The 18930-nt window shown below is 35.3% G+C and overlaps 1 protein-coding gene across 1 annotated transcript; it reads left to right on the forward strand.

The window, feature by feature from the left end:
* Positions 1 to 185: 185 nt before the first annotated feature.
* On the forward strand, positions 186 to 13749 carry LOC135684487 (calmodulin-alpha). Its single transcript, XM_065200072.2, has 7 exons — positions 186 to 552; positions 944 to 1017; positions 10353 to 10412; positions 10806 to 10833; positions 11747 to 11890; positions 12585 to 12827; positions 13008 to 13749. The coding sequence occupies exons 1-7, from the start codon at positions 540 to 542 to the stop codon at positions 13100 to 13102; spliced, it is 657 nt and encodes a 218-aa protein (XP_065056144.1). The 5' UTR covers positions 186 to 539; the 3' UTR covers positions 13103 to 13749.
* Positions 13750 to 18930: the final 5181 nt, after the last annotated feature.

Consider the following 18930-nt stretch of genomic DNA (forward strand, 5'->3'; position numbering starts at 1 on the left):
TGAACGACGACCTAGCTCTACCAACAATCCAAAAATGTCGCCATAATAGCTTTAGGGACTGCCTGGGTCCATGTTGCTCCAACATAACAAAAAACATTCTTCCTGAGAAAATAGCCTCCTTGGTAATGGCTGAGAAAGTTTGAAATTTCGGCCGCAAAAGATCTTAAAAACATAGATTTTTAGCGAAGCTAGTCTTGCCAAATATATATCTAAGAATAAGCCTTGGATTTGGAAGAAGTTTTAGAAAGTGGTTATGCCTTATCTTGCAAGCTCTATTCAAAAGATCGTCAGCATACTCGATATACAAGTGAGGAGGTTTCTACTGTCACATTGAAAAGGGCTTTGTTTTAAATTATTTACAAAGAGATCCCATCATAGTAATTTGAGATGCTCCACTACTCGACTTATTCTAGGAGTATGTAGCAATTAGAAGAATTCCTTAAAACTTTACTCACACAAAAGTCTATTTTGAAAACCACATTGCACAGCTGCGCCTATAAGAGCTTGGTTGGAAACAGGAGAAATATGGTTTACTCTTGATGTGGTCTCAGAGTAAAATACCATTTCTGTATTATTGGTTTTTTCGAAGGATACCCATGATTTATTAATAATTCTAAGCTTCAATCGTATGTGTCTTTGAATTGTTCTAAATCATGTTAAGGTTTAAATGGTACTCGCATTATTCTCAGCAATAATTGCTATTATTCCATTGAAAACTCGCCTGTATATATCTAAAATATCATTATATTTTCAACAACAGCAACCTTATGCAGAAAATCGATCAACAGTGCGCTGATGCGGCTTGTTTGGATCACACAAAACTAACGTTGAAGCAACACCATCCGAGAGCAGGTCTTTTCGCTCACGACAGCGTATCTTTTGCCGTAAAGCTTCGAGAATTGATTGTTTACTCAACACCTGATCAAAGTGTCCTTCGTTTTAGATTCCATCGTAGTTCGGGTTTTGGATATTCGTATTATAAAAATACGTAAATCGGTGAAGACATTTGGCTGTTTTGTGAGTATAAAGTTTTGGTTTTAAAGTTGTTAGTTGCAAAACGCTTTTAGAGTAATTAGGGAACAGTAATCGCTGCAATAACAGCGCTTTATTGATTAAATGGTTTTTTACACAAGGTAAGAGTATAGTTTACTGTTAGTTGCTTGGTGGGCTGTGTCAGTAATAGCATTTTCGGGGTGAGCTTGGGAATTGGGGGGAGAAAAATATCTAGGTTTTATGAAGCCTTATTGGACGAAAAATTCTTCTTGAAAAAAAAATGTTGATATATTATATCACACTTGACATAAAAAGTTACTGCAATATCTAGGAAAATTGCGATGCAAAGTATGAAAAATGCTTGAGGGATGTTTGATACGATGCCGAATGAGAAGGAATACAAACGAGCTTTCATATATGTTGAAACTTCTTTTCAAAAAATCGGTTCGAAACTCGAATTAATTCAAAAACGTGATGTGTCAGAAAACGCTTTGTGGTAGAACCACCATATCTTAACAGAGTGTCTAGCAATAACCTTTCCTTTGCAAAGATCCTCAGTTCTTTTGATGAACAGTTAAAGCTTGTCACTAACCTGTAGGAAGCTTGTCACTAACCTGTAGGAGCTTGACACTTCTTTCAAAATATAATTAATGCTGTTAGATAAAACTTTGAAAAAAACGTCTAGGTCAACTTGTCAGGAACAGTGCCTTCATATATCCAAACACTGGTGACTGTCTTGTTCGTAGCAACAAAACTTCTTCTGGAATTTTCAAACCAACCCAGTAACTCAGGATGGGACAACCCCTAAACGATAATAGCGTTGCAAGCATAGTAAACTAGTCTCTCTTTATTGGGATAGGGCGATCCTCATATCCCTTTGTGAAAATCTTAAACTCCGTTGTCAATAAGATGCATTCAAATGTAAGCGTATGGTTGACTAAGACTGCAAATAGATGCTAAGACTCTCTTCTTGCAAAACATAATCTTTAGCAGCTACTTGGTTCCCCTATATCATGTTATCCTCAGATCAGCAGCGGTTTTTAATTTACAAAAAATCTTACTTTGATCAACTAAAAAGCTTTGTAATAGATTTAAGTCGATTACATTTTATTTCTAAAATAATTTACTGCTTGAAATGCCTTTTTGGAACTTGAGAAGTAATTTCTTTTAAAAATAATTTGGTATATTATCAAGGTAGATTTGACGTGGGCTGTTTCCCACTCATGTAAGTAAATAGCAGCGAATCAAAAACGTTATTGCTAGAATGAAATCTTCTAGTTTAGGCCAACCGACTCACTTAGATAAATTGTTAAAATGATTATAAATAGCATGGAGAAAGAGATTTTTGCTATCAAATTTATCTTCTTATGAATAAGAATGAATTTAACGCTGCCTCCAGAGAACACATGAATGTAGGACAAATGATTAAGCAAATTTGCAAAGTATGCTGCTAAGGAAATTTTACAATAAAAATCTGCGAGATAAACGACTGGTTAAATAGTAGTTTTCATCACAATAATATTAAAAATATTTTACAAAATTTCTTTTTCCATATCTTAAGCTGATATTTTTTAAGCCACGTTCTAGAAATTAGTCTTAAGATCCAACTATACGTCCTGTGAAAAGCAAAGATTGTCAGGACAGAAATAATTTTTCAAGTAGAAGGCAGTGTCGTAAAAAATCAAACAAACATCATTTATTTGATTTAAGATATTTAGGTTTAAATACTCCGAGTTGAAAATTTTTGTTTACCAAAAAAGCATTTTAACCGAAATCGTTAAAAGGATTTTCGACTGCCTTTCACTACAAATATTTTCCAATGCATACTAAGATTACATGCAAGTTTTTGCATAGTTTTAATCAAAAAAATAAATTTAGATCCTCTGGAGCACTTCAACAAAAAGATTCTGCTTTCTAGATTCTTTTGGAAACTTTGTTCATTATGCAGAATTAGCTGCTAACGAGTTGAATATCAGAAGCTAAATTTTGAAAACAGGCCTGCTAGTTTTGCAAACCAAAATCGATATCAGAGGATGATAAGATAACTGAGAGATAACTAAAAATTCACTAAAGAAAAAATACAGCAGAGGCTTTACATATGGATTACTGGCACTTATAATAAAAGATTGTTCGAAATGTAGTAATATTTCGAAACTGGGAAGGAGCACCTTTGACGTACTAATATGTGTTCTCGTGTTCCGTTTAAAGGCTATGTTGTCAGGCAAGTCGCAGAATACGCTGAAATCTTTAGCTATTATGCTCATTAATAATTTAAAAGTTTGAAGATTAAGGTTGTGAATTGAAGGCTGCTCCTGTTTAGGTTAGTCCTGTTGTGGCGATTATGCAAAATTATGCTCGAGAAATTAGGCATTAACAAAATAACATTATTCGCTGTCCAATTGGATTAAATCTAAAAAGTGGCCTTGTTTGCCTCACTGCTGTAGCGAAACAGCTGGTCAACACACGTTTTTTAATCAAATTTTGTTAATTAGATAACACAATCTTTCGCTCTTGATGGCTTGTAGATCAAAAATCCTGAGGTATGTCTACATGGCAACATCTAATAGCTTACTATTTTCAAACAGTAACCTATTCCCTGCAAAGCAATAGACTGGCAATTTGCTTCACTGCCCGACTTATGTCGTGTTTGTTTATGCCAATGCGGATACGGGAATGATGGAAACTTGGCATTCATTTTTTTTCACAACAAGCTAAGTGGATGTGATGGTAACAAGAAAATGTGATGGCACATATAACGGTCTGTTTTGTTGATGAAAAAAAAGTACGGCACAAAGTGCAATGCTATTTTTTTAATCTATTGATATGCAGACAGAGATGGCCCTTAGCCTACCAACAACATAGAAAAAAATTTTAACTACAATAAGCGTTATTCAACTAATTACAAAGAACTATTAAACTACTGAGCTACATAATCTTAACAAAAAGGAAAATATAAACCAGTAACATCAATAAAGTGATTATTACAATATAACCACGATCATAACTCGTAGAATCCTAGTTCCTGTAAGGCTAATTTAGGCATTTGGATATTTGATAAATGCTTTGCTGCAATATTTTGCAAGGTTGTACTTAGGTCTTTGTTTGCAGCCATGCAAGTTGATAAAAAGCTTTGTGTTTGTGTAGGATGAAAATCAACCCTTCAAAGACCTGAAATTTATTGATAACACGCTTTGTCAACAATCGGCTTGCTTCCCTGAAATAGAATTTCACGTGATAATCTTTGCAAAGCTCTCTCTCCAACAAAGATATATCAACTTTCGTGTCTATTAGTTATTCACATCTGCGTTAAAAGAAGTCTATAAAACCTATTGCATTTTGTTTACCTATACATTTCTTTTATCCAGCCTAAATTCTAGTATTGTACTTTCTCATCACCGATATCTTCCTTTCTCAATAACTCAAAGTAATGGCTGATCACCTGCGTGACGAAAGTCGTAAAAACTCTGTTTCCTCTAGAAGACAGTGCTCAAAATGTTCTCAAGAATCATCTGATAATAAGTTTTAAAAATGTTCTCTATTTTTCTTCACTTGGTACTTTTATGAAAACAATTAAGCTCCTGAGACATTCCTAATTTTAATGCAAATGTTTTCCTGTCTTCAGCGTAACATCACAGCCTAAAGCTAAGAAAACAGAAAATGTCTAGCCTATCATTTCATGTTTGAAACATTGAGATATCTTTGTGTCTACCTTGCCTTTCGCAAAATCAAATCCGCCATAAGAATTAACATAACTGGCAGGCCTACTTTTTACTGGTATGTTTGTAGAAATGATATCTTAGAGTCAATCGAGAAATTTCCATCAACGAGACAATCAGATAATAGAATCCTGTTTGTCTGGTTGATGAGTCAAGTGGAAAACAATTTCTTAAACAACTATTTGTTTGGGGGGGGGGCAAACCCTGATAAATAAGTAAAAACAGCCATATTTTTCAAGATCAAAGTATTTTACTTATAAAGCTTAAGTTTTTGGGGGGGCCAAGGCCTCCCCCCTGAAATCTCGGTCTTTGGTTGCAAATGCTAATGTGAAAGATGCTACCATGTGAATGGAGCAGGCACAGGCTTTTTTAACGCATTTACAAGGGAGACAATACCCTCAATCCTAATGACATTTCTTTGTTCTATACAATGGGCTTAAGATGTCAATTTTGCCTTCGCACTTATGTACATGCCCATATAACGCACTTTTTCATTGGTTCAGACAAATTACAGGGTTAAAAGCCATAAACAATAGGAATTTATACTTGTCTTCCCAACAATGACAGGTGTACTCTTTGCTAAACAGGATGGTAAAAATATGCCTAAACCAACTTGTTTACAGATCAGCATCATACTGTGCAAATTAACCATGATACCGTACATGTATGTTGCTTGAATATTCTAAATTTTTTTGCACCATCACAGAATGTACTTTCAAATTCACGAGAAATCTCACGGAAGCTAAATGCCCCTAAAAACTTTTTTTGAAAAACTTCTATTCCTTTGCTGAAGATCTTATCCCATGTTCCCCACTTTTCGCCTTTAATTAGAAAAGAAAACCAGGGATAAATGAAATATTAGGATGGATGGATAACATAGAGGCATAACTAAAACTTTTGCCATACTTATGTTCAGTCTTCATCTTTCTTTAAGAGCCCCCGCACCCTTGCTTTTTGAATTGTGCAATATAACTGAACTGAATTGTGAAAGTGCAGGGCTGTCTCCTCAAATGGAAGGAGTTTTCACTTGAATTCACTGGAGTAGTACCTTGTAAATATTTTCTAGCACAAATCCCCCTCAAAATGCAAGAAATCTTTCTGCTGACACAAATCTCTTAAAAATTTGTGATTATAAGCGTAAAATTATTCTTGAATCATTTTTTAGAAGAAAATATAAATATTCGCTTCTGTTTTGCTTCATCATAAAAACATTATGGAAAACGAAACATACTATAATAAGAAAAGCTTGATGAGTGTCACCTTTGTCCCTGTTGAGCAAAATCTTATAGAATTAAAAGTCTAGTTTAGCTATCATTCTTAACAAGTATTTAAATTTCGCCAACTTAGAGCCTCAATTCTCCATGTTAATACACAATTGTAAAATATCTTTCGAAATATTCGGAATTTCGATAATAAGTATGTACGAAATACACCGTTAAATAAAAAGTACTGACATAATGTTTCAAAATGTAATCCTTTTTAAACCATCAAAAATTTTGAACCAGTTCAATCTATTCATGAAACGATTTCAACAGGCCCTCCTTTCAAAAAACCCCTACTCCAAATACCTTGCAAAAATACCCACTTTCTTGACGGGCTACGAACGAGGGGTAGGTTTGAAACAGTGCCCGTAAAACTCCGATGCTATATGTTTCGATGCTAGATCTGCGCCTTTAGCAGCTAACAAGATATTTATATTGTACATTCATGCTTTCTCATTTAGTAAAGTTCTCTTCGCAGGAAGAGGCCGAGTTGAACTGCTCAACTGGCCTTAACATTTTCATCGGTCAATCGGTCAGTGATAAATTTTCAAAAAACTGAAATGAAAACCATTTGATGAGATACCAAAAGTAATGCCCGTTATTGGCATCAAATGACCTGAATTTTAGCCATATGCTGATTATTTTGACAACAGAATAAAAAGATTAAGACTGTGGATATATTCAAATCCTAGAATGAAAAACACAGGCAACATCTGTATTCGCAAATGAGGTAGTTTGTGTTCGGCACAAGATTTAGTGTTTTAGGCTGCCTTGTTGATTCTGGAAGGCCTGTTCATCGTGTTTCGGAAAGCAACTTCCAGATTGTTATATTCCGTGCCGAATCAGCCTAGAGAGCAAATACTTTAAGGGTTTGTAGGCTCAATCGACGTAAGTTAATGTTCAGTGGAGTTCTGTTTGCTAAGTGCTGCATAATGGTAAGCTTTTAAGTTTTCACTCGGTTGTTTGGTTAAGACGGTTTAAAGACTTCGAACAACTGAACTTTGTTGCGTTTAATGTGCATAACAGTTACTAACGAACGCTTAATTAAAAGCAACGCAGACATGTTTGTTATCATATTTACCTACAGTATCTATTTAAGAATATCAAATTATATATTCTATAAGAATTTCAAATTAATTCACTTCAAGATTTATATAACACATCAATATAACAAAAAATGTAACATGAATTCATAGAAGAAAAATGACCTATGAAAACTAGCCTTAAGACAATTTAATTCTAATGTTCATTCTTATAAGCATATATAGCTTTTAGAACGCACAACATATTTAAATCGGCATCTGAAAAATTTGAAATATCTCGATTAATCCCCATTGCCAAAACACCTGAAAAAAAAGATACTTGATTCAATTATTATCGTACAAACAAGAATGCAAATTTAGTTACTTTTTGTGACCAGAATGTCCTGCATTGTTCGTAGCTCTGGAGTTAATTGTCAAGATTTTGTTTTATTTGACACTATCAGATCAAGTCTCGGGTCGAGTCGTCGGCGACTAAACCTGCAAACCCACCAGGCGTGCCTGGTGAGGAGGGTAGCTAAATATCCAGTGGCAATGAAAACAAGAGCTATCAAAGGGCGGTGTCCGCGCGGGACGTCACTGGCCGTTAAGCTAGAGATGGTGTCTCATTAAAAACACGCGGAAGAAAGCAAGGGCAAACTGCTTCCGTACTCTGCCTAGTCATGCAAGTCAATAACTCTCGTCTCAACAACGGCGTAATTGGGATTACTCAAAATTTGGGTAATGTCTCGCCCGGTAGGGATACCCGTGCACAGCAGATGGGTCCAGATCGTTATCCAGTGCCTGCTGTAAAGTATAAAACTAAATAATGAAAGTAGCAACATAGAATGTTCACACGTTATTTCAATCTGGAAAACTTGAGTACATTAAAAAAGAATTTGTGAGATACAACATAAAAATGATGGGAATTAGCGAAAGAAGGTGGAAAGGAGCAGGCAAGATCACAACTGATAAACATACATTTGTATACTCAGGAGGAGATGTACACGAAAAAGGAGTTGGTATGCTAATAGACCAAGCAACAGCAGTCTATGATGGGGTATTTGGCACTATCAGATCGCGTAATACTTGTGAAGTTCAGAGGCAAGCCTTTTGACATATCAGCAATGCGAATCACAAGATGTTGTTCTTGTTATGGGAGATTTTAATGCGAAAGTTGACGAAGGCAAAGAAGATAATATTGTTGGGCCACATGATTTAGGTACTCGAAACGAACGTGGAGAGATGTTAGTTAATTGGTGCAAGGAGAATGATCTGATGATAACGAATACCTGGTGCTTGAATCACAAACGAAGAAAATATACATGGGTCAGTCATGTTGTGGCGCAATCAAATTGATTACATCATGATTAACAAAAGGTTTCGTAATGCAGTGAAACAAAGCAACAGCTACCCAGGAGCAGACATTAACAGCGACCATAATGAGATTGAAGAAGGATGGAGGGCCTTCGAAGAGACCTTGAACAAAAGTGCTGAAGAGAAAATACCTAAATCAAGGCTAGAAAGAAACAGAAATATATGACTGATCATATTCTCGACATGATGGAGGAGCGAAGGAAGGCAAAAGGAAAAGATGTATCAAAATACAAGGAGCTAGACAACGCAATAAGACAGAAATTTAAAAAGGAAAAAGAAGCGTGGTGGAACAAACAGTGTGATGAAATTGAGAAAGAGTTTTATAGAAATCCATCAGTAGCACACGCCAAAGTAAAGGAACTAGCAGGAAAAACATACTGTTCATTAAGTGGATGTTTGAAATCCAAAATAGGGAAGTATAATAATGGGAAAAGAAGATATTCTTAGTAGATGGGAAGAATTCATCGGTGATCTTTTTGAAAACGATAGAAGAGAAAGACCAGAAATCAATAAAGAAATGGAAGGACCACCTATTTTGAAAAATGAAAGTGGATGATATAAACCGCCTTACAGAGCATGATATATGAGAAAGCATCTCAGTAGAATTGATAGAGGCACTAGAAGACACTGGAATCAGTAAAGTAGAATCTATCATAAATAAAATGTATAACACCGGCACAATACCAAAAAGCCTGTCTAGATAAATATTTATTACATTGCCAATTACAATATTATTTCGCGATGGCAAAACGTCATGAGACTCTAAAAGCCATCTACTTCCTTATATGAGAGGGGATTGCAAAAAGTAACTGTTTTTATTATCCTTATTATCTGTTACAGCAAGTTAATGTGTCAATCCAAGCCTTTTAAAACATCTATTAACACATGGAAAGCGTGTGGCATTTATCAAAAACAACGAGTCTTTACCCAAGTACTTTTCACATACACACATTTTGATAAGAATACCTAATTTTTTGCTGAGCCTCAATATTTTTTAATTTTTTATAAGCGTGCAAGGTGTCGCAATGAAGTGTTGATGACTTCAAGGCCAGATACATCAATTTCAAGAAGCGTGAAACTCGCATTTGATTTTCCAAAAAAACTCAAGTAAACAAAAAATTTTTGAATCATATGAATGAATCAATATTCGAGAAACAAATTAGCCCTTCTGAAGCTCTACTAAATAAATCGGTTATTGAACCTCGCTGCGCGACCAAACTGTGAATCTGAGTCAACACGGAACACAGCCTTTCTCGCTAGTCCACCCATCATTGTATCACTTCCTCGCTTCTTGGAGACAATAACAAATTCATGAGTTATTGAAACGTTAATTGAAAGCTGTAAAATTTGCTTCTGAAGCTACAAAAGTTTTATTAGTGAGCCGAACAAATACATTTATTGCTATGTATATGGAAAATTAGAATTTTTGTTTAATTCTTTATTGATACGTATGTGTCCTTTATTGATAAGATAACTTCTCGACTAATTTACCCGAGGCGGCACCATGGTTGCCGCAGAAGGGTTAAAAATATTTTGATTATATTTGATTCCAGTTAACTAGAGAATGCACTTCTACCTACCAATTCTACCTATACAACATAATTGGACGGGTTTTCTTCATATCGGGACAAATTCTCTACATTGTGTGGTTGGGACAAAGTCTTGATATCGGAACTAATAAAAGAAGCTAGGGTAATGTGACAGTTCGTATAAAATGGACGCCGCGTGTAAAAATAGGGTCCAGGCCGTGAAGCCGCAAACCTATAACAGGCCCCCATCATTTGGGGGAGATCTAGGGCGGCATTTACTAAATAATTCGACAAAGGAACTATTGATTAATGATTCTCATAGTTTTGATTTTTTGTTTTGTTGCTGTAAAAATCTGACTTATGTTTCTGCATAGGTTGCTGTAGTCTGGATACGCCTTTGCTGTTTACCCTTCCTTGTGACTTGATCTCCACTAAAGATGTTCTCTTTTGATATAGGCACAACACTTCACAATGGCTGTTGCGATGAGGCGACGTGCTGTGAAGCACATTTTATCTGTAAGTTAGATATTTTGAAAACTTAAATTATCATTGTTGTAAAATTGTATTGTGTTGATCAAAGATATCTTATCAAGGCAGTCCCCTCATTGTTCTGAATTTGCAATCATGTTCATTTTATCAGCTTATCAGCTTTGGCAATAGCCACGTCCTTCGAATTAAATTGGCGCGAGAGCCACGTCCTTCGAATTAAATTGGCGCGAGAGCCACGTCTTTCGAATTAAATTGGCGCGAGAGCCACGTCCTTCGAATTAAATTGGCGCGAGAGCCACGTCCTTCGAATTAAATTGGCGCGAGAGCCACGTCCTTTGAATTAAATTGGCGCGAGAGAGTAGGTTAAAATAATCATATCATACTGTATAACAACAAGCACTTTTATAATTACCTTTTTAGGAAAGATTAACAGAGGAGCAAATTAGAGGTATGTGGTGAGCTACATGGCATTTCAGAGATAAACTGGAAAATTTCTTTAATATGGATATTGCTAGTATATGAAAAAACACGCGTTTGAATACACGCATTTAAATACACACGTTAACAATCATTCAAGTCAAGTTAGCTATCGAAAGATTTCTGTAGATTTACGAGGGAGCCGCTAGAAGCTTGGTTTATTCAGCAAAGCGTCAAGAAATTCTTGAACGAAATATGGTTGTTGAGAAATACTGTGGGGAATCCAAGGCCACGTTCGTTTAAATGTATATTCCCTGCGACACACTGAATAGATTCCCAAACGAAGTACGCCTCTTTCAACGCTATGATAAGGTACGATTTCCAGCTTAGGCCCGTATAGTTGTTCTCGGAGAAATCAACAATGCCCCGTGTTTATGTGTCCATCGAATCTCACATAATCCTCAACTAAAAAACCGAATCCCTACAGCAAGCTACTCTACCCTTATAAACTGTTCAACAGGACGTTTTTAGAATATACTCGTGCAACATTACGTGTGCAGGTATACAATTTGGAATAAGCAAGTTACAACATGTTACGTAAGGCTAACTCTGGAGGTTTCTACAATAATTTTAGTCAATTTTACTAGCGTGTTCTACTTGCAAGCATTATTAAGAAATTGCTCGAAAGGTCCAGTTCACCACAGTACCATATAAGCAAGTAAAGTTTCTCAGGTCAAACGTTACGTTCCAGCAACTTTTGAGCAGAATCAAAATATTAGCATATTAATTTGAAGTATCTGACAAACAAACAATTATGATAATTACCTGGTAACACTTCCTAGTTAAATTTATTCTTTTAAACACAAGGTTCACTTGTTGCTTTCTAAGGCAAAAACTTATTCTTTGCTTTTGAGCATTAAGAATCTAATAACAAAATTTCACAGAATACAACGACGCATTTCAAGCCTTCGATAAAGATGGCAATGGATACATTACCACTAAGGAGTTAAAATCACTGATGCGCTGCCTCGGTTGCAATCCTACGGATTCAGAAGTGCAGCAGATCATAAACGAGGTTGATGCAGATGGTAGGTTTCCCACTGTGAAAAGATAATTTACCCTTCTCATTATTGTATACTGCACCGTTATCTTTTGTTCAGTCAAACAACAGAACTCAATATAGACAGGATTAAAGTCACAGCAAGTAGATTGTTTGTTGATACATGGCTCAGGGTAAGGTGATTTTTTAGCAGAATCTAACTCCATCCTATGAATTCTTGTACACTTTCACAACGAATGCTTCTGTTTTATCAGATTCCCTTAAAACATTCCTAGAAACATTTCAATTCTAAAAAAAATACCACACTAGATTCAACGAATAAGAAAGATGATTAAACGACAAGCAAAGAAAGACCTTAATTTTGATCGTTCCTTTTCCTTCAATCTTGATTGTTTCTTGCAGCTAATCATTTTCGAATGTACATCACGTAAACCTTTGCAAGGAAATAAACATAAAAATTACTTAGAAATGTTTTCAGAAATGTTAGAAATTCTTGAAGATTAAAGTGTACAAAAATGAGTAACTTTTGTAGATTTGAAGTTCTGAGAAAAATTGCAAATATTACATTTTAAAAATCAAAAGATAATGAAAATCTTTGACAAGCACTTTTTGACAATTACAACTCGGGATCAAAAATTGCTTTTTGACAAGTAAAACGGCAGTTGATAGTCATACCCCCAAACCAGTGACAGGGCAGCTAAAATGCTTTCTTAAAACTCTAGGTAATGGCAAGATCGATTTCCCAGAATTTGTGCAGTTGATGGAGAAAATGATGAAACCAACAGATGAAGAAAACGCAGCTTTAGATGCCTTTAGGGTTTTTGACCCAGAGGGACGTGGCTACATTCCAAGCACGATATTGAGGGAGATTTTGCAAAGGTCTCTCGATCAAGTACCACAAAGTGAGGTATTCGATCTTCTTGACCACTCTGGCCTACACGAAGATAAAATGATTTCTTTTGAAGGTATGTAAGAGTCATAAATTTGTAAGAGTCATCAAAAATGCAAATATGATTTCAAACTCTTGATTTTCTCCGATCCTTTCTGTTCGATTCCTATGTCAGCAGATTTACTAGATTGATGTCAATCTTTAATGGACTGTAGTATCCAAAATATATGAATCTTGTTCATCTTTTTTCCTTTAGATTTTGCTCGTCTTGTGAAACCAAGAAATCCGTTTCAAGATCGGTTGAATCAAATGGAAATGAAAGATGGGTCTCCTTCAAGCTCCGCATCATAACTAGATGTACTTGAAATTTGACGTCCAGATATCTTAAATGGTCGGCAAAATTACAATTTCATCTCAACTGACCTTCACTGAGAAAGGTTAGCCCCCACCCCCTATCCCTCAACAAATGAGTGCAAGAGGACAGTTTTTTATGCTCATTATCTGTGATCGATAAACCATTTTACATCACAATAGATAAATGAAACATGTCCTTTAAATCATACGAGAGAAGGCGTGCTCATTTCAACGAAATAAAAGATCTTCATGTGTTGCAGCTTTACTTTCTTTTTGTATTCTTTATTGTTGTTATCAATGAATTTATCAAGAAAATCGATAATTATCAGAGGTAAAATCTAAGTAGATCGTAAGTGAATATCATAGTACTTGTAAGCAAATTTATTGAGATTATGAAGAAAAACATTGTTTTAAATTCTAAGAAAAACAGCAATACAGAGGGAGGATCAGTGTGCCTCTTTTAGGCTCCTTCTTTTGTTCAACTTGTGCATTTCTCACATAGCGCTAAAAAATGACTATTCTTTTGTTGCTCTGGTAGTTAGTTGCCAGAAAATAAACGAACTGCACGTATTTTTTATAAGAAACTAAGGTCCGGTGCTGGTAGGCAATTTCTTAAATTTTATGCCCATTTTGCTATCAAAAGTTTCTTACATATTTCTTAGATTTCTTAGTATCACTCACATTTAGAGATAAACTAACAAAGTGATCAAGGAATTTTGTTTTCCTAGAATGACTAACTCTGTTGATATCTATAAACAGTTAAACTCTTTGAACTTCATCAATGTAAAGTTGAAGTCAAAACAAATTTTTTAATAGAAACTTCTTGAGTGCGCAATTTACTGAGAATGAATGCAAACTGCATGTCAAATGTAGTGTTGCAATATACAGTGGTGTTCAATGTCAAGTCTGTTTCGAGTTTTAACTCGGAAAATTAAAACTGCAAATTATAAAAGTTTCTTAGCTTTTTTCAATTTGGGTAGGGTTGTTTCTTAACTTTCGAAAAATTAAGCCTACCGTTTATTATAACCTGTTTCTTATAAAGAAAATGCGTGTACCAATGTTATTGATCGGTTGGTAGCAAAGTATATCTGAAAAGATCAGTGAGATTTGTTTATCGCTTCTTGCTAATGGCTTTGTCATATAATCATGAAAGTTAATTTATCTATAACACATGTCACCCTTATTAAGATCAAGAGGAAGTGCATATTTAAAATGCATCTAGATCCAGAGCTTGTGTAAATTCCCTTTGTCGCTTTTAGTGTCTGTACACCAATTACTTCGTTTAGAATTTTACTCTCTTTGTCATTCTTCTTCCAATTACTCGTCTGTAGGTTGAAAATTTCCAAAAGTGAGCAATGTATGCTTTGTGTTACTGTGGTTGTCTGCTGCCGTCTCCAAGGCTCTGCAACAGCCTCATTATAATTTGGCTATAGTATTGGTGGCGAAGGGACCTAAAATCTGGTTCGTAATAACAAAATTCTTTGATAAGAAGTCTGTTACACCTTATGTTAATCATATAAGAAGTATCAACAATATAGCTGAAACGTCAGAATTCAAGAGACTAGTTACTAAATTCGCAAGAACAGAAGTTTGTAATATTACTTGAACTATTGCTGGCAAAATCATTGGTTTCACCACAAATCACACATAGTGCAGATGGAGAATATGCTAGTAGCGGGGACCAAAGATTTCTGTCGCAGTTATGCCATGACAAGCCACTTGAAGCAGAGATAGGCCACCTGGCTTTAGACCATGCTTCATTCAGAATAGGCCTAAGAAAGAAGAAAACAAGTCGCAGGCGGTTCTTTAAAAGTAGAATTTGTTACTACTGCACTGATATATGTCAAGCATCATTCCAAATAACAAAGAATTCCTCATTTAATCAACAAATTTTATTGTCTGGGGACATACATGTGAATCCTGGCCCAGTAAGAAATCCCTGTGGGATTTGCAAAAAACTCGATGATATGAATCTATCGAGATATTAAATTAAATGTGGAACATGTGATAAAAAGGTACACATAAAATGTGGGGGAACAAAACACCAAAAGAATATGTAAACCTCAAAAGAACAGGTTGCCATTGCCACACATGCAGATTGCCAAATTTCTCAGACAGCTATTTTGAAGTGGAAGATTCTATCCAATTAAACCAAACTGTGGTGGAACAGATAAACCAAGCCAGTGAAAATGTTAGTGGAAACATGTATGATGATCTAAATGAATAGTTATCAGTATCAGGTTTAAATATTGCACATTTAAACATCAATGGTCTGTTCCATAGCAGAAAGCTGTCTTGGCTCTGATTTGGCTCTGATAGCAGAAAGTGAAGCAGGGTTGCAGGAAAAGTATCGGAAATGACAGGAGGGTATGTTGAAAAAAGGTCTCAAAATTAATAGCAAAAAGATCGAAGTCCTTGCTAGCAGCAAAGAAAAGACAAGAGCGAGTATTAGGGACAATGAAAATAGTTATGAGTCGGAATGTTATGAGTGTTTTTGACATGACTAATGTTATCTCAGAGCCAACAAAGATAACTGCTGATGGCAGCTATTTAATAGATGTCATTTTGACAAGTAATTCATCTGTGGTGAAAGTTCAGGCAGCTATGATCCTGGTATCTCAGACCATAAGTTAGTTTATGCTGTTATAAACTATTTAGAAAGAGATCTAGACAAAGATAAGATTGGTTAGAACTCATGAATTATTTGATATAGACTCGTTACATAAGAATAACGATCAATGTAGGTAAATTGTACCAGGAAAAATTTTTTAAAATAATTAACGACTTTTCGAGCATAGCCCGTTATCAAGTGAGCCCATGGGCTTGATAACGGGCTATGCTCGAAACGTCGTTAATTATTTTAAAAAATTTTTCCTGGTACATTTTACCTACATTGATCGTTATTTTAATTCATCACATTGTACCGCACGCATTTTAGTATATCGTTACATAAGACCTTTGAAAGAGCACCTTGGGATATATGTGGGATTTTTGATGATTTAGATGACATTGCCTGGGCATGGGAACAGCTTTATAAAGACATCATACAAGAACATTTGCCTTTAAAGAAACTCAAAACAAGATCTGATAGCCTGCCTTGGTTGGATTCAAAGCTGCGCAAAGAGGTGAATATAAGATATAAGATCCTGAAGAAAGTTAAACAATCTATGAATAAAGATGACTGGTCAAACTATAAGATTCAGAGAAACAAAGTAAAGAGTTTGATTAGGAAAGCAGAAGCAAGGTACTGGAGAGGCAAGATTGGAAATGTTAGAAACTCCAGTGAGTATTGAAAAGTTATAAAGAAAATGCAAGGCAATACCAAGAAGTCACATATAGGACCAATTTTAAATGACAAACATGAATTAGTTACCAGTAAAAAGAAAAAAACAGAGTGTCTCAACGATTTATTTCTCAGCAATTGGAGAAAAGCTTAACATAGACCTGGGTCCTCCCCTAAATTCTGATCCTTCACAGCAAATGTATTGAGTTACACCAATAATGTGAGACAAAAAGATGGACGAGAACAGAGTTTCTGAAGCCTTAAAAAACATGTCAAAGAGGGAAAAAGTTGTAGAGCTGACTTTGTGGTGTAAAGAAATGTAGCTTTCCTTCCCAATGGAAAGTCAGTAGATTGAAGGCCCTATTTAAAAGTGGAGCTAAAATGGAGAGAGAAATTTTTAGGCCAATATCTTTTCTATCTATTCCAAGTAAGGCTGCGTACACACTGACAGCGAAAAAGCATAGCGAAGCGAATGAGCGAATTAGCGTTCAGATAGTTTGTACTGAAAACAATGCGCCTGTTCACATCGAGACAGAGCGATAGCGGCACGTAGCGAGAAGATTACTTCTCATGTATTTGCTCGCTAAGAAGGACATAAACAAAGCATTATAAATTGATATTAATGTAACCGTTGGAAAGAGGTTCCTAACCCTGAAAAGAATGCCACAGGTTGTTGCCAGTTTTTTGAGAGTTCAGCAAGATGATATTTCCAATGAAGTTGGAATTACGATCTAGCTAGTTGTTGGTTGGAACTAGCCACGCAATTGCTAGCTTTTTCGCTCCAGGGAGGTGCCCAGGCCTCATTTGCCAACAAAGTGAGTGAGACAACTTTCATTTACCTACAAATTTGAGAATTCACCGGAAAAGCACTCCCACATAACTAAAAATTCTCATTTTTGAGGTAAAACGTTGTTCAAAATTAAATTTCAAATCAGCTCAGCCTCAAAATACAAAGTCTAGTCACTGAGTCACACTACAGAGGTATAGAGTTAATTACTCGCAGGTACGTAAATATTAGGGGGCGTGGGAGTGTGACGCTCCCCCCTCCCCCCCAAAGTTTTGAAAATCCAATTTCAGTTGGAAAACTTAACAGATTACTTGGTTTTTTTAAGACCAAACTTGTGAATTATATATGTTAGAAATTTTGGGATTTTAATTGTAGATACGTTTATCTTATCAAAATAACAGGGTAGAGTGGACCCATCCAGTAATCGCTTTCTATGGTGAAGCCCTGTATCCACTGAATTTTAAATTGCACCATTGCACCATTGCACCATTGCGCCGTTTATTTTTTTTTTGACGAGATTTAAGTTGAATTAAATTATTTCTAACAGGCAAGGTGAATTTCCGTATAAGAAAATTGAAACTTTACAATCAGTATTGAGCCTACAGTTTTGAAAAGTTGATATCCTGTACTGATAAGAAAAATTTAAAGTGGCAGCTTTTTAAGAAACTACAAGTAGATAGTCAATCAAATTAAAAATTAAGAATCTTTCAATACTAGAAATGTTCAACGCTTTTTATAAAAACGAGTGTATGCTTTGCTGCCCCTGCTGTCTGTGAATGTCTTTAACTTCTTATGATAAATAAAATCCCTCTTATAAAGCTGATGTGAGGGCAGAAAACATTACAGAAGCTGCAGCAGAAGAATTTGACCAAAGAAAAGTGTTTCATCTTACGAATCCGGCATATGATTTGATCTCGAATCGCCCATATCATTTGTAAAGAAGCGAAAGGACATTTGGCCCTCTGAAATTGTTAAAAATTTCCTTCGATCAAAAACAAAGGTGCAAGACTCACTTCCTTGATGCTTTTGTATTGTTAAAGACATTTTTTTAGATAAAATTGATATGCAGCAAATTAGCTTTAAAAAGGGTAAAGTAGAAAAAGAAGAATCGCTGCTAATTGAAGCGAGGTCTCGTTAAAGATATATTATATTGGTTATGCTTGGATGTTGTTTTACTTCTTACGACCAGTTTAAATTCTTGTGTTATATTACATTAATCAAAATTTAGAGATTTCCTTCATCGTCTTTAGTTTTTTATACTTCAGGCTAATTAATATGAGCAAAATGTTGGTTGTGATAAAGACACTAGAAATCTGGAATCAGGGATATTTCCAAATATCTATTCTGTAGGTACAGTAGCTTCAAAGATCGAAAAAAAAATAACTCAATCAAAGTTGAATTTTCAACCTTCTACGACCCCCCAAAATTAGTGACTTGTTTTCGAATCGCAGAGGGGGTGAGTGTAATTCAAAACATGAATATATCGTTAAAATGACATTTTTTTTCTTTCTGAGAAAACTAAAATAGATAGAAAATTGTGAAGATTGGTGAAGATTGAGAGCCTGACATTATTCTTAAATTATTCTTCAATTTTAGCGATCTTGAGCGTCAGTCCACTTACAGACTATATCCTTATAACAATAAACATTACGTTTGTAGGATAGAAATCCACATGTTTGTAGGACTGACTGTAGGACACTGTGGTAAAAATATGAGCCAAACTCTCTGGTTTTCAATTGCTTCCTCTGAATATAC

This window comes from Rhopilema esculentum, chromosome 10 (genome assembly GCF_057945365.1).
Source record: "Rhopilema esculentum isolate cy_ngs chromosome 10, ASM5794536v1, whole genome shotgun sequence".
NCBI classification, from domain to species: Eukaryota; Metazoa; Cnidaria; class Scyphozoa; order Rhizostomeae; family Rhizostomatidae; genus Rhopilema; species Rhopilema esculentum.